This window comes from Rhagoletis zephyria, unplaced genomic scaffold (genome assembly GCF_001687245.7).
Source record: "Rhagoletis zephyria isolate East Lansing unplaced genomic scaffold, Rhagoletis_zephyria_1.1 Rzeph_scaffold_00047, whole genome shotgun sequence".
In the NCBI taxonomy this organism is placed as follows: domain Eukaryota; kingdom Metazoa; phylum Arthropoda; class Insecta; order Diptera; family Tephritidae; genus Rhagoletis; species Rhagoletis zephyria.
Window position 1 is genome coordinate 71,358 of NW_016157131.1, and position 14,541 is coordinate 85,898.

At 42.0% G+C, this 14,541-nt stretch overlaps 1 protein-coding gene across 2 annotated transcripts in view; it reads right to left on the reverse strand.

The window, feature by feature from the left end:
* Window positions 1-14,541, reverse strand: part of Msp300 (Muscle-specific protein 300 kDa) — a 232,951-nt gene that overhangs the window by 22,469 nt on the left and 195,941 nt on the right. The window contains exons 22-25 of one of the 2 annotated variants that reach the window (XM_017622295.1): window positions 14,030-14,194; window positions 11,170-13,950; window positions 6,106-11,118; window positions 2,815-3,120 (exon numbers count right to left, since the gene is read on the reverse strand). In XM_017622295.1, the coding sequence (XP_017477784.1) occupies window positions 2,815-3,120; window positions 6,106-11,118; window positions 11,170-13,950; window positions 14,030-14,194 (8,265 nt within the window). Of the gene's footprint in view, window positions 1-2,814; window positions 3,121-6,105; window positions 11,123-11,169; window positions 13,951-14,029; window positions 14,195-14,541 lie in introns of both variants that reach the window. The other variant, XM_017622287.1, reaches the window with a different exon arrangement.

Genomic DNA, 14,541 nt, shown 5'->3' on the forward strand with positions numbered 1-14,541 from the left:
TTGACCGTCTAGGGTCTCCTTTACGCAGTCACCCAACTCATTACGTATCGAGAATGAAGTTCTGCCGCCGACTAAAGGTCAATACCACTAGCTCGTTTCTATGTATTTACGTATTAAAGGGAAGTCCTATTATAGTCAGGCTAGAACTTCTTTGATATCTTGCAAGCCTCTATATCTGAGAAAATATTTGTAGCCAGTGCAATGACAAGCAGATTAGTCTTTCTTCGGGAAAACACAGTCTAGTTGTGCCTCGTCACTTTCGGTTTTTAAATTAAATACTCATATGAGCACTATGAAATGTGCTACTCCACGGTTTGTAAAGTAGATCCGAATTATTTAATGGAAGTTTCTTAAAAAACCCTACAAGCAAAAAAGTTACTTTATTGACTACTGAATGCTGACCTTCACAATATTTTCTATGTAATCAATTCAGATTATTTTGTTTGCATGCACGTATGTATGTATGTAGCTGCTGATTAAAATAAGTAACAAACTTGAGCCGTTGAACTTTACAAATGATTTGTAATTCGAACACGAATTCACGCCCCCAACAGTTGGCTATTTTTTTATACATAGTTTGCATCATCTACTAAATTTAGACCATCGCTTTTGGATAGTGTTTATTGTTTAATTAGTAAACTTATTTACATACGTACATAGGGTATAAATATATCTAGTATTCACATACATACATGCATATGTATGCATGTGCCTAACTATGTAAGTTTCTATTAATCCAACTCAGTATTTGGTTTTTTGGCCCTTTGACAGAAGAATATTAATAGATCGTTTTACTCTAATGAACCTACAAATAACGGGTTATATGTATGTTATAATGGTCAATAATCGATTAATCTTGGCGACAGCTAATACCTAATTTAAGATTTATTTATAACAGTAACATATAAAGGGCATTATATTTTTAACTCGCAACGGTTATTTGGTTGTAACTCTTCAAGTCGCAAGCCGAAAACGCTAAGAATAAAGCTTCCAAAAAAGTAGTTTTGTTGTCAAGTGAGAAAATTTTTCGACCGACTATGCGCATATGTTTATTAGGGTGCATCACTGTGTAAACAAAAAAAAAAGGTACGGTTTTTCCATTTTTATATTTAAGGACTTCTTCCAAAATATTTGGCGTTACGCGAGGTAGACTAATTTTAGAATACCTCCAAAAACCGAATATTTTATAATATCAAAAATTAGTTTTTTTTTTTTTTTGAAATCTTTCCAGCTCAAGTAAACCTTAATACTTGGCCTAATTATTTGGCAGCAGTTCTAAAATTATATTTTAAGTATTATAATTCCGGTGGAAAATAGCAACTTTTTTTTATGCGGCATCCATAATTATTATTTTTTATGTTTTTTTGTTTTGTAATGAGTCTAGTTTTTTCATTAAAGTGGGCTATGAAAATTATAGCTACCAATAACAAGAACGGTGAAAATCTTTAGGTCATCCAATGTGTTCGGTAGAGCTCGCTTTAAAAACCAACTATCCGGATATTCGGCTGTGACATAACATGGCTCGTAATTTTTTAACTTTTGAAGTTTTCCAAAAAAAAAAAGATATATAAGGCCATAAAATAGTTTTCAATTGAAGATAAACCGCATGCCCTCTTTTTAACCGACTTCACAAAAAGGAGGTTTTTAATTCTTCGAATTTTGTTTTTATGTATGTTACCGCATAATTTGGAACCACGTTAACCGATTTCTATAATATATAATATAATAATATATATTATCCTAAAAAGGAATTAAAAAAATGAAAATTTCGAAACACTTTTTGTGTGAGCAGTGTTTTTAATAAAATTAAGAGGTAATTAGATTCTTAGGTATTTGTGAGTCATTCTTTATTACAAAAAACATTTGTAAAATTTTTATTTTTTGGTTTTTTTTAAATAAAAGTTACAAAAGTTTGTATTTTTTAACGAGCTCGTGATTTTCTGAAGTTTTAATTTTTTTACATAGTTCGCGATTTTTCAGTTTTTTTTTTTAATGGGGTATTTTACGTCATTTTTTATTGGAAAGAAGAGTAGCAACATTTTTGTTTTTTTTATTTAATGAAGCAATAACAAAAATTAAAAAAATGGATTTTTTTACGAAATTCGTAACTTTATTTTTTTTACCAAAAGAATATAGAAGAGTAGCAATATTTTGGTTTAAATAAAGGTTACTAAACTTTTAATTTTTTACGATATTCGTGATCTTCCAGGTTTTTTTTCAGTATGTTTTTCTTCATATATGTATATTCAGTTTATAATTTCAAAAATTGTTTAAGTCTTCACTTTAAGTTTTCCATAGCGACCGATTTCGAAATTTCGCAACTTACAAATTTTACAGCCAATTTCACGAAAGCAATTTAAGTGCAAAATGATTTTATTTTTTTTAACTTTGTATGGAAATTGACAGAATATAAAAAATCATTTTCAACTTAAATTGCTGGTGAAATCGGCTGTTAGTGGTATTTAAATTTGAAAGTTAAATCTAGAATTTTTACGTTTTCTAAAGTGGAGCATGCCTTTACATATATATAAAAGTATTAAATTTTAAAATTTTGATTTAAAATATGAGATAAAACTTGTGAATTTTCTAAGAATTTATAATTACTTCATATGCTGGTGCCTGGCAAGGTCATCGATAGTTCCGTGCCGTGGGATATCAAGGAGATTGATTATATCCGTAAGCTATACTCTTAATTTACTACTTTTTAGTCGTAGATATTTTAAATCCTATTTTAAATACTAACTGTTTAGCTAAATCGCGCACTTTCAAGCAACATAAAACAACGAATAAATTTTAGCAAGAACAATCACTTACCTTCGCATTTTGCAACGTCTCCAGTGGTTGTTCCAAATTCTTCACCGCATCCATTTGCTGTTCAACGTAATTGCGTACAGCGGCCGATGCGTTACGATATTTCTCCCACAATTCAACGGCGCGTTGATAACGCGTACATAATTGTTGTAAATTATCTGAAGTATCATTCCAAGCTACAACCGCTTCCTGTACGGCCGATTCGATTTGTTCGACAATTTGCACATCGCACGTCTCGATAAGGGGCTTAGCCGAGGACTTTAAGTCGTCCAAGAGTGTTTCACGATTTTGCAAATCACCAGCAAGACCCTGATTTTTGGAAACCAACAAAAAAGAAGGAAATTCACTTCAATAAATAACTAACACACTTTAGGGTATGCATGCACGTACATACTATATAGTACTAGATATATTCACAGGAAATTAGTGCAAAGGTTGCAAGCGCGTATATGTATTTTCATTTAAAACTTTTCAGTATTTTCAAATTGTTATGGCATTCCTTTACGAAACATTTCCGCTAATTAAGCATTCAACTACACTTTTACTATGCTTCCTATTAAATTGCCGTTAGCATGTTTTGCCGTTATCGGCATCCGTTCGCATCGAAAGCTTAGCACGTACTAAAAAGTAACAAAACACAAAAGGGCTAGCAAAAAAAAATTACAAAAACACAAAAGCAAAACCAAAGGAAATATTTTCAAAACAATGTATTGAAGTAAAAAAAAAATAACAACAACAGCAACAAGCAAATACAACTTAACCAGCTAAAAGCGCTAAACCTCAAGCGCTCCTAACTTTGTGCGGCCCACTGTCGCGCCACAATCGGCCGCCGAATGGCCGACGACTAAACACTCTCTATGCCACCACTTCTAATGGCAGACCCAAATTCTTGACACATGCGAATGTGTGTTCAGTTGCTACTCCTCATACTTAAGGCACCAAGTTCGTAGGCGCTGCTAAACTTTGAGTAGCATACTTACATGCATATATATGTACATACATGTATGTACATTAGGGTGTATCACTCGTCACACAAAAAAAATGGTACTGTGTTACATTTTAACACTTATTATATTTGAAGACAGCTGACAAAATAATCCGCAAAAATATTAAGATTTACGTGAGCTGGACCGATTTGAATACCTAAATTTTTTTTTTTATATAATTAGTTTAAAAATGTTTTTTCCCCAAAAATATAAAAGATAAATGATTAAAAGATTACAAGGTCTGCATAAAAATGCTCAAAACTGCTTCTATCGACGGCATCAAAATAATGACAGTTTTAGAGCTATTTTCGAATCGGTCCAGCTCACGTAAATCTTAATATTTTGTCGAAATATATTGACAGCTGTCTTAAAATACAATAAGTGTTAAAATGTAAAACAGTATCAATTTTTTATTTTTTCGTATGGCATACACATACATGGCATGTACATACATATGTATATATGCATGTTATTTTGCTACTCAAAGTTTACTATAATACACTTTATAATTCCGATGGAAAAAACTGTACAATTTTTTGGTGAGACACTCTAATGTACATACTTAGTACATACATATACATACGTAATATACATATGTTTGAATGTTCATATGTGCCTGAGTAATGGACGTACACTTCTAAATATGCTAAGCGCTTCATTTTCACTTCATTTGCCGCATTGGACATGGCTAATTATATTTTTCTTTACAATTGTCTTGGTAGCCTTAAAAATATCGCAAAACATACCAAATTGGTGTGGAAAGAAGTGGCTTATTTTTAGTGGAAAATATTATGAAACCTTAAAGGAAAAAATTTACTGAAGTGAACGATAAAGATGGAAACCCTAGTAAAAAACAAATGCCCAATAACTTCAGAAGACTATAAAGTGTTTTCAAAAAGGGCTATCGGATATGGAGATTTGCTATGTTTGTAGGTTCAATTTTCGTTTAGGAAGTAAATATAAATATATGTAAGTGCCTATTGCACGTAGAATTTGTAGAAAGTCAATAGTACACACGAAGCTCAAAAGTTATTAGTCAGTGAATTGACTCACATTTTAGACATATATTGCCAAATAAGGTTGCCACCCAGTGGAAAATTTACTAGAAATTAACTGAAGTAGAGAGCAAATAGGCATCGGAAGCCGATGGTATATAGTCGGTGGCAATAAGCTGGTCTGGCGCATGTACCATGGTTGCCGCCGTTTGTGCCAATTATCGTGGAATATGCCTTCAGACCATTGCCTATATGGTCCTATTGACAATTCTGTGCGATATACTGAAGGCCTTCATGAATCAACTGATTGGCCATTATTTATCAGTGTGGATTCAGACCTTAAAAAAACAGACTTTAGCGACCAGACCAGCTTTTCATATTACTTCGAAGCCTAGAAAATATCTTATAAGCAACCTAGTTGCCGATTTTAAAGCTGCTTTAAATACACGAATTTATGACACCTACAAAACTAATACGGCGAATTCTTCAATCTGATGTTGGTAAACATACTACATACGAGCTGTTAATTTGAATCGCAGCGACACCATACAAATATAACGAGAGCACGAAGTGGCTGGCGAATACAGATGTCATTGACATCGTGGAACTCAATACCAGGCTCGTAAGCGCAGGATTTTCCATCTTAGAAAAAGGAGCAATAGAGGTTGGCCTAGTGGTGCAGGAAAAGAAGGCAAGGATATCCCAGCAACTTACGCAGGGTCTTCGCGTATCGCGACACACGTCACTGTTGTTAGTTATAACTTTGAAGTGTTGAAGGACTTCCTCTACCAACGATGTCAGCCTGGAGATCAATCAAAGAATAACTTTCACTTCACTTGGATCCCTGGTCATAGGGACATAGAGCGAAACTGCATGGCAGATGAACTTGCAAGGCAAGGCACGACCAGGCAGATTATTCCTGATAAAGAACTGCTGCGTCATCTGGGTTCACCGATGCGAGGTGCCTGATGAGATTCATCAGCAACACGAAGTGGTTTAATAGGGAAGATAATTGAACGGTGTCAACTGTGGTAACACAATGACCCTTCTAATTGATTCAGATTATTTTATTAAATTTGGTTGTAATTAAGTTTACACGAAACGCGCAATTTATAAACCGAATTCAATTAATAACTAAATTTATAAAACTTCTGGATTCCTCAATTTTGTCAACTTGCTACCTGAGCTTTCTAGAACTCAAATTTATTAATTGCTCAATTTGCTCAGTTATAGTAAAGCATTACGTCGCAAGCCTTTGCACAATCCCCACGCATACATATACGTATATTATAACCCTGCCACATTTTACTCACCTCTAGCCGTTCAGTGGCCTTGCGTAGTCGCTCATAGTCCACCTGGCCGTGCACCTTCAACAGTTCCATCATAAAGTCTGTCTCTTGCACCGAATCGTGCACCATCTCCAATTGCCGCTCATAGCGCGTCCACAACGCCAAACGATTTCTTAGTATACCCAAAATGTTCGTGCATTTGCTCTCCAAGAAAGCATGATCGTCTTGTAGCTGCGATATGTCACGCTCCAGTTTCACTGGTGACACAGACATTTTCAAGCGCATTGGCAGCGTATGCAACATTTGACGGAGACGCATGATTTCTTGCCAGTTGCCGATGAGATCTTCACCCACCGCCTGACAGTCGTTTACCGCCTTCTCTATTGCTTCGCTGCTCAATTTTTCAGCGTTTTCACATTCATCCAGTATGACGGAAAGTTTTGTTTGATGTTTACGCAAATTCTGTATGCCGTCTTGTATGGCGCGCAGCTGTTCGCGCAGCACGGAGGCACCCTCCAATTCTTCGGCAATCTGTGTGTTGATTTTGTGTGAGAGCGCGAAGAGTTCACCCACCTTCTCTGGTTCAATGGCGGGATCTTGCAGACCAATGCGTCCCAATTCGTTGCCAATGAAGCCAACACGCGTGCGTAATACTTGAATTCGTTCGATGTAGAGACACAGCTCCTCCTCGTTCTTGATGACGCCCTTGATGCTGGTCATGGTGAGGTAGATTTCTTGCAGCTCACGTTCCACCAACTTTAATTTATCTTCGGCTGGCACATCTTGCGAGGCGAGGCTGTTGACAATGTTGCTTTGTATGCGCTCGATCGACGTAGCAATATTTTGCCAGCGTTCTTCGAGCTGCGCGTGAAATTGGCGTTGCAGCATCTCATCAGCGAGCGGTATGACTTGCAGCGCCTTTTCGAAACTATGTCCAGCCAAGTTGCGTACATTGTTGTGCACTTCGAAATGCGCTTTCATCTCCCAGAACTGGCGCATATGTTCGATAGGTTGCTCCAGCGGATCTTCGGGTATATGAATTTGGCGCAATTCCCTTTCAGCCTCGCGCACAAATGCTTCGATTTTGTCGGTTTGGTTTTCATACTGCGCCCAGATCTCTTTGAAGACGAGCAGACGATGCAGGTACAAAGAGACTTCTTCACGCAATTTCAATAGCACAATGAGCGCTTCATTAGTCTCCTCGACCAGATTAGGCGATTGCACGAGGTCTTGTAATTTGTTCGCAATATTCGATAGTTGTGTCATTTTTAGATAGTGATGCGAGATATCGGTGCTAAGTGACTGGTAGAGTGTTGTGTATTGATCGTAATCAGCCGAAGTTACAGCGGACAAATCAGGTACACGCTGCTGTGCAACATGCAGCCATTGCAATTCATCCTTCATGCCCTTCTCCAACACAGTCCAGCGCGAAGCAGCTTGCACCAATTTCGATGAGCGCTCGGAGGCTTTCTCCAACAGCACAGTTGCGCGATTGTAGAGATCTTTATGCAACTCGGCATGCTTCTCGCGCGTTTCGGAGTCGATATTCTCTTCCAGCGACTCCAGCATTGCGCGGCAATGACTCAAGTTGACAAAGAATTTGCGATGTTTCTGCACTTCGTTGTTGAGTTGTTCCAATGAGCTGGAAATAATGGGACTTTCAACCATTTTATCGGCCAGCACAGTGATGTTTGTGAACTCCTTGAGCGTCTGCTCGTACTCTTCGCCTAGCGACTGCAACTGTAGTAAGCGATCGCGCTCAGCAAGTATGTTGTTTTCGATATTCTTGCACACTTCGTAAGAATTGTAAAGGTCTTGCGGTACTTTTTTGCCAGGGAAGTTGCGTTGGAATGCGCGTGCGCTGTGCGTCAACTCTGCGATGCTACTTTGTACGTCCGCATTTTGTGCCTCCAAATCGTCAAGGCTGCGCAGTTTCGCATTCAGCGTTAGATCTTGCGCCACGATGGTGTCGTAACGCTCCTGTAGTTCTTCCAAAATTGTGGTGCTACGATGTATCAACACAACGAAGTTGTTCCACTTCTCCAACTCCTTAGAATCTTGCGCCTGGTTGTCTTTGGTTATGCCTTGCACAGCATCGACGTGCTCCTTGAGCGCATCCACGCATTGCTGCACCTCAGGGCCGGTCAAGTGATCAGCCTTCTCTAGCTGCGTTTCCAGTGTGTTGACGTTTGTCTTAATGGTGCTGAGCTCATCGTTCAGTTGATTATAATTGTCCAACTTTTCCTCAGATGGACCCTCATCGGAGTTCTGTCTGATCAAATAGACGCGATATTCAATGGTTTCCAGCCATGTTGATACCTTTTCAATTACAGTTATGACCGTGGTTTCGATCACAGTGCGATCACCATGCTTCACGGCGTCTTCCAAATCATGCAAGCCTTGATTGACTTCCTGCGCGCGCACCTCGACGGGTACATCTTTTATTCTGTCGGAAAGCGTAGCCAAATGTAGGACATTGCTGAGTGGCGTATGCTCTGGCGTAGACTCTTTCAAGCATCTTATGCGTCCGCCTATCACCTGTTTCGTTTCCGCCCAAACATCAACTGGTTTTGATTGCACCTGTGGGCCGGGATAGTGTTGCAGACTTTCGGACATAATCATTGCCTGGGAAGCGTCTTTCGGCGTCTTATCCACGTCAATGGCAGCGGATGTTGCGGTTAACCAAATGCTGTCAGCCGTGCTTTCGGGAATTTCCTTGTCTGGACCTGGCGTAATGGGTACAACTAGCTCCTCGGTCGGTGAACCGACTTCCTCAATCATGACCGTAGAAGTGGGTCTAGAACGCGGTTTGCCAGCCTGTTGGCCGGACACATTGACCTTACTTTGCTCGCTAATTTGCAACTGCATATCGGGGAACTCCTCGTAAACTGTAGTTTTAGTGATTTGCAGCTGCACCAATTGGGGCTTCTTTTCTACATCAGGCGTTGTTTTGTCGTCGGCCGCTTGAACAGGCTCTGACACATGTTGAGTGGTGGTAACCACGACGCCCGCTTCAGGTACCATGTCATTTGCTATTTCAATATTAACATTTACTTCGGGTAGCTGTTCGGACAGCGATTCCTCATCCTCTTGTGGCGCATGCTTTTTCTTCTTTTTCTTATCTTTCTTCTTTTTATCACGCTTGGGCAATTCAATGGTTTGTGTATGTTCATATACAACAGGCTCCATTTCAGAGTTATCTGTGTCGGGTGGTATTGCCACAGAGGTCTGTATTTCTATGTTGTAGGGCTCGGATATGGAAGTCAGTGTTGATGATATATCTTCCGTTAATGTTAGTGGCTCCAAGGATGCTGGTTGCTCCAACGATTCTGGCTGTTCCACCACCACAGGCCGCTCTACCGCTGTTGGCTGCTCCACCTCTTGCGGTTGCGGTTTCGGTTCGTGACGTGGTGTAGTCTGCGAAGTTGAGTCTACAAATTGAGTCAACTCAAAGGTGGTCGTGTGCTGGTCGCGCTGTTCTGCGGGTGCCTTCACCACTTGCACCGGTTCAATAAATTCTTCGATCACGGGTTCGGGTGTACTGGCTGGCCTAACATGCTCCACCGGTTCGGGTGTGATGGTTTGCACATGAATCTCTTGCGTAACTGTGGGCTCGGTGCCAATTGCTTGATCTGACTTTTCTACTTTTTCAGCAGGCAGATCAGTAGTCATATCCTTTACCAGCTCCTGCACTAACGGCTGTATGATGTCTGTGCTGCTGGGCTCAGGCGTGTGTGGTGACTCCTTAGGCGTGGTCTGTAGCTCTTTTTCAATTGTGGTAACAACAATTGTTTGACTCGATATTTCAGTAGTTTCGGGCTTTATTGGCACTTCTGCTGGAGGTACAGGCTCTTCATACGCCACGTCAGTTTGCACTGCTTCTTCCTCAGTTTCCTTCGGCTCTGCCACTATCTGCGCGACTGTCTCTTCAGTGCGTGGTGTTGTCTGAATTTCCGTTTCCGTCACCTCCACTGTTATTGTTTGCGCCTCGGTGTCTTGTATTTCAGGCGCGATTTCAATACTGGTTTGCATTGATATTTCTTCATGCTTTGGTTTGTGCTCCGGTGTTGTCTGAGAAGACTTCAACTCTGTTATGGGCTTCTCAAGCACCGGCGCAGGCGCAGGTGCTTCTTCACGTGGCGTTGTCTGCTGCTGCTCATCTTCTACGTAGGCGATTTCTATTACTTCTGTAGGTATGACCAGCTCCGTGAAGGGCTCACGTGGTGACTCGGAATCAGGCGTCACAACGGCTTCTTCGACCACTTTTACTGAAGTATCTACTTCAATGCTAGTAGCTTCACTCTCAGGACTAATTTCAGTGATTGCCTCGTGCTTGACTTTACCTTCGGACTCTAAGCTGGGCGATTCAATGTCGCGTGGCGTCGCCTCTGAGGATGGCACATGCGATTCTTCATCTTCGCGTGCCTTGACCTTTTGCTTCTTCTTCTTGCGGCGCTTCTTCTTGCCATCGTCCGTATCGCCATCATCCAGAGTTTTGTCATCTGCTTCATAGCCGGTTTCATGTGGAGATTCAATATCGATTTCGGATACTGAAACTCTTGATACTGGCACTTCAGGTTCCTCGACCTTGGGCTCTTCTTCGCTTTGTTCAGGTCCAGGCGCGACTTCTTCCTTTCTTTTCTTTTTCTTGCGACTTCGCTTGGTATCGCCGGGTGCGATATTCAACTCATCGCCGCGTGACGTGGTGTCTTCGCGCTCTGTCTCCGTCACCGTTGTAGTCTCAACAATTGTCATGGTTACTTTCGGCGGCAATTGATTGGGATCAATGTCTTCCTCGGGTGTCATAACAACTTTCAAAACACCGCTGCCAGTTTGCTCGATAGAGGGCGCTGTTACGGTGAACGACTTGCGTGGCGAATCGCTGTCAGTGGCCAATACTTCACCAGAAATGAAAAGTTGTGTGGCAGCGCGTATGTCGATTTTGGATTTCGTATCAGCAGGTGTAGGTGCAAGTGCAGCTTGCAGGAACTTGTCCTCCGGTGGCGTAGCTGTGCCAGTCTCGGTAGAAGTGAGTGATTCAAGCTCGCTGCGCGGCAGCTGCTCAGCTGCTGTTGGTTCGGGTATGGCTTGTGGTTCCGCTGCGAGTGGAGGTGTAGTGATTTTCTCTGATTTTACAGTAGTCACTTCAGTGACCAACTCGGCTGTAGGTTCTACTACCGTAACCTCGTCTACGCTGATTATTTCTGTAGGCAAAGGCATCTCTGGTGCTAATACTGCTGGTTCGGGTGTCTTAGGAGCTACCGCCTGAACTTCTGTTGGCCAAACTTCTGGCTCGCCGACGGGTGTGGGAGCTAATACTTGAGTTTCAGGCGCAAGTGTAGGCAATTGCGATATTGTTACTGAGGTTTCTATTGCAGTTTCTTCTTCGTCTTCTTCGGGTTCTTTGAATGACGCCAATGGTGGCATTGGTACTGCTGATGCTGGTTCCTCAGTTGTCTCACTCACTTCATGAGTTACTTCAGGCGCCACTTTTTCTGTGGTTGTGACAGTTGTAGTTGTTGTTGTAACCACTTGCGATTTCCCAGTGGGCTCGCTCGCTATCGGCTGCGGTTTTGGCTCCACCAACTTTTCAAATTTATATTCCTCCAGCGAAACCGGATAACCAGTTTCTTCGTCAATTGGCCAAACTGTCTCCACTGGCTTTGAATCGCTTGTTACTATCACATCGTGAGCCGGTTTGGCTGGCTCGTCGACGTGATGTGAAAATTCGATATCTGTTGGTATCAAATGATGCTCTCTGGGCCAAATATCACTTACATTTTCTATAGCTTTAACGGGTTCAGTAGTCTGTACGCTTGGTGTAATCGTCTCTTCGACTACTACTATCTGCTCTTCGTCGTGTGGCGTTGTACTTAAATCCGCTGGAATATTAACGGGGCTAGTGCTAGTAGCTTCTACGGTTTCAATGATTCTTTGTTCAACTACTTTTGGTGCTGGCAAATCAACAAATTCTACTGGTGCTTGGTCTGTTGATGTTGTTGTTTTTGTTCTTTCTGTTGTACTTGTAGTTATAATACTGGTTGTTGTTGGTTGTGTTTGTGGTGTTGTTGTTGTAGTGATGGTAGAAGTTTCAATGTCAAATACCTGTGGCGGCTGCACCGCGTCTGTCACCGTCGGCACAGCTTCGACTTCAACGGGTTCGCTTGGCGGCGGTGATGACACTGTCGGTTCTAATAAATCTGTAGAAACCTCTTCAATTACAACGCCGGGTTCTTTTGTCAGCCGTTCGAATTCTTCCTCGGTTACCACCTTACCGTTAACAGTGCGTATGATGTTCACATTCACTTGCGGCGGCAGCTCCTCCTCGCTAACTTCAATCTCTTCTGGCTCTTCGACCACCTCTTCGGTGACATGCTCAACACCATCGATCACCACAATACGTTTAATAATTTTGCGCGTCTTGCGTATAATCTTACGCGTAACTTGGTGCACAACGGCGCGTATGCTGCTTTGCGTGGTGGCTGTAGTCGCGGGTCCCTCCGTGGTGACAGTGACAATATCAGTTTGACCCTCAGGCATTTGCAATTGCTCGTACCGCTCCACTGTTGGTTCGGTCTCGAACTCCTTAACGATAATCGCATTCGGATCAGATCCGTCGACTACAGTGCCGCGTGTCTGTTGCGTTACCACTGTCTGATAGCCGCGCTGATCATCGCCGCTGGTATCTGCGGTATGCACATTTTCGAGATTCAGTTGACCGGTGGATTGCACCTGGATGTTGCCTTCGGCATCGGTAACCGTTGCAATTGAGCTGATTTGCTGATGCTGCACCACTTGTTGGCGCGTGCGCGTCACTTTCTTCACTATGATGTGTTTGGTGCCATCCGCATCTACCACTACTTCAGTGGTTGTCTGATCGGGTTCAACAAAGGTAGTCTCGAAGGCTTGTGGCACATTCTTCAACACCAACTCGGTGGCGCGATCGACGTCACCTTGCGGCTGTTGGTGATAACGTGCTTCAATTTCAACATCGTCTGGTACTTCGGGTATCTCCTTATTCGGTATGGTATCGATTTGTATAGTCTCCTGTCCCGCTTGTATTGTTGATGTGACCAGAATGTTCTCGGTGGGCTTACGCTCCTTCTGCGTCTGCATGGCAGTTTCAATAGTTTCGACAAAAGGAGCCAATGGCGCAACAGGTTCGACCAAACTAGTTTGCGCTTCTACAGTGTGTGTCTCTACAATAGGTTGTGGCTGTGGCGGCTCCTGTGGTTGTGCCTGTGGCACGGCAAGACTTTCGGACGTTTGAGTTTCTACTGCTTGTACCTGTGCGCCAGCAGCGGTGAGTGGTTTCACCTCCTCCTCTGGCATTGGTGCGGAATCAATTGTGCTAGCATTCGATGTAATCGACGCTGGCGCGCTGGTCGCTGGCTGTATCAATGATGCTTCGGCAGCCACGCTAGTCGGTGGCTGTATCAATGCTTCGGCAGCAACGCGCTTGCGATGCTCATCCTCCTGTCTAGACTTACGCAGCTCCACAATTGTCTTTTCGATCGTGTAAATGCGCGTAGTGGCTACAGTGATTTGTTCGCGCAGCAGCGTTATAATATGCTCGAGTTGATCCATCAGATCGCAGGCCATGGGCGCAACATCTTCATGCTGCTGCAGCAGGCGTGTCTTTTCAACTAACTCTTCGAGTGATTGCTGCTTATCCTTGAGTGTACGTAGCAGCTGTTGGCTGCGTTCGGCTTGTGCTTTGAGCTGCTCCTCATCTTCGGCGACTTCAGGTGTGGGCTCGAGGTCCTTCAGCTGTTGTGATACTTCCATAATCCATTCTTGTAGGGCGATCAAATGCATTTGGTATTCGTTGAGCTCCTCCTCGCGCTTCTTCTGTCCATGCATGGCGTTCTGTGGGAGTTGGAGAGGGAAGGAGAAAAATAAAGGGAGCAATTAGTATATGCGATTAAACTTTTTTTCTTTGACATACCGCAATCATTGTGATGCCTTGCTGTGTGCGTCGCAACAAAAGATCGATGCGATCCTTGATCTCGTTGAGTGTTCGCTCTGTTGCCGGGTCTGTGGGTAGCGTCTGACTGATTTCTTGTAAGCGTATTGCCTCCTTCTCCTGGTATTCCAGATTCTCTTGGATTAGCTAAATGCAGTAGAGGGTATGGTTATTATAGAGTTTGCATAAGAAACTATACAATGCATAAAAACCAAATAAAAATTATAACATTAACGTAGAAACCGCTAGAAGTGAGAAGTACTTCTTGTGTAGAAAAATTTAGCCTGTAATTTTTTTGCAACATTTCAGAGCAGGGTTGCCATCTGTCCAAAATATCCAGGTAAAATCCGCAAAGCCAATAATTGGTTTGTAATTATAAAAATTGTTTGTACTTTTTCACTTCTAGCGCCTTTTACTAACAAATACATATCACACTCGTCTTCAAAAGCGCGTTAACTCCAAATTTCTCAATTATTAGAAAATATGTGGATATA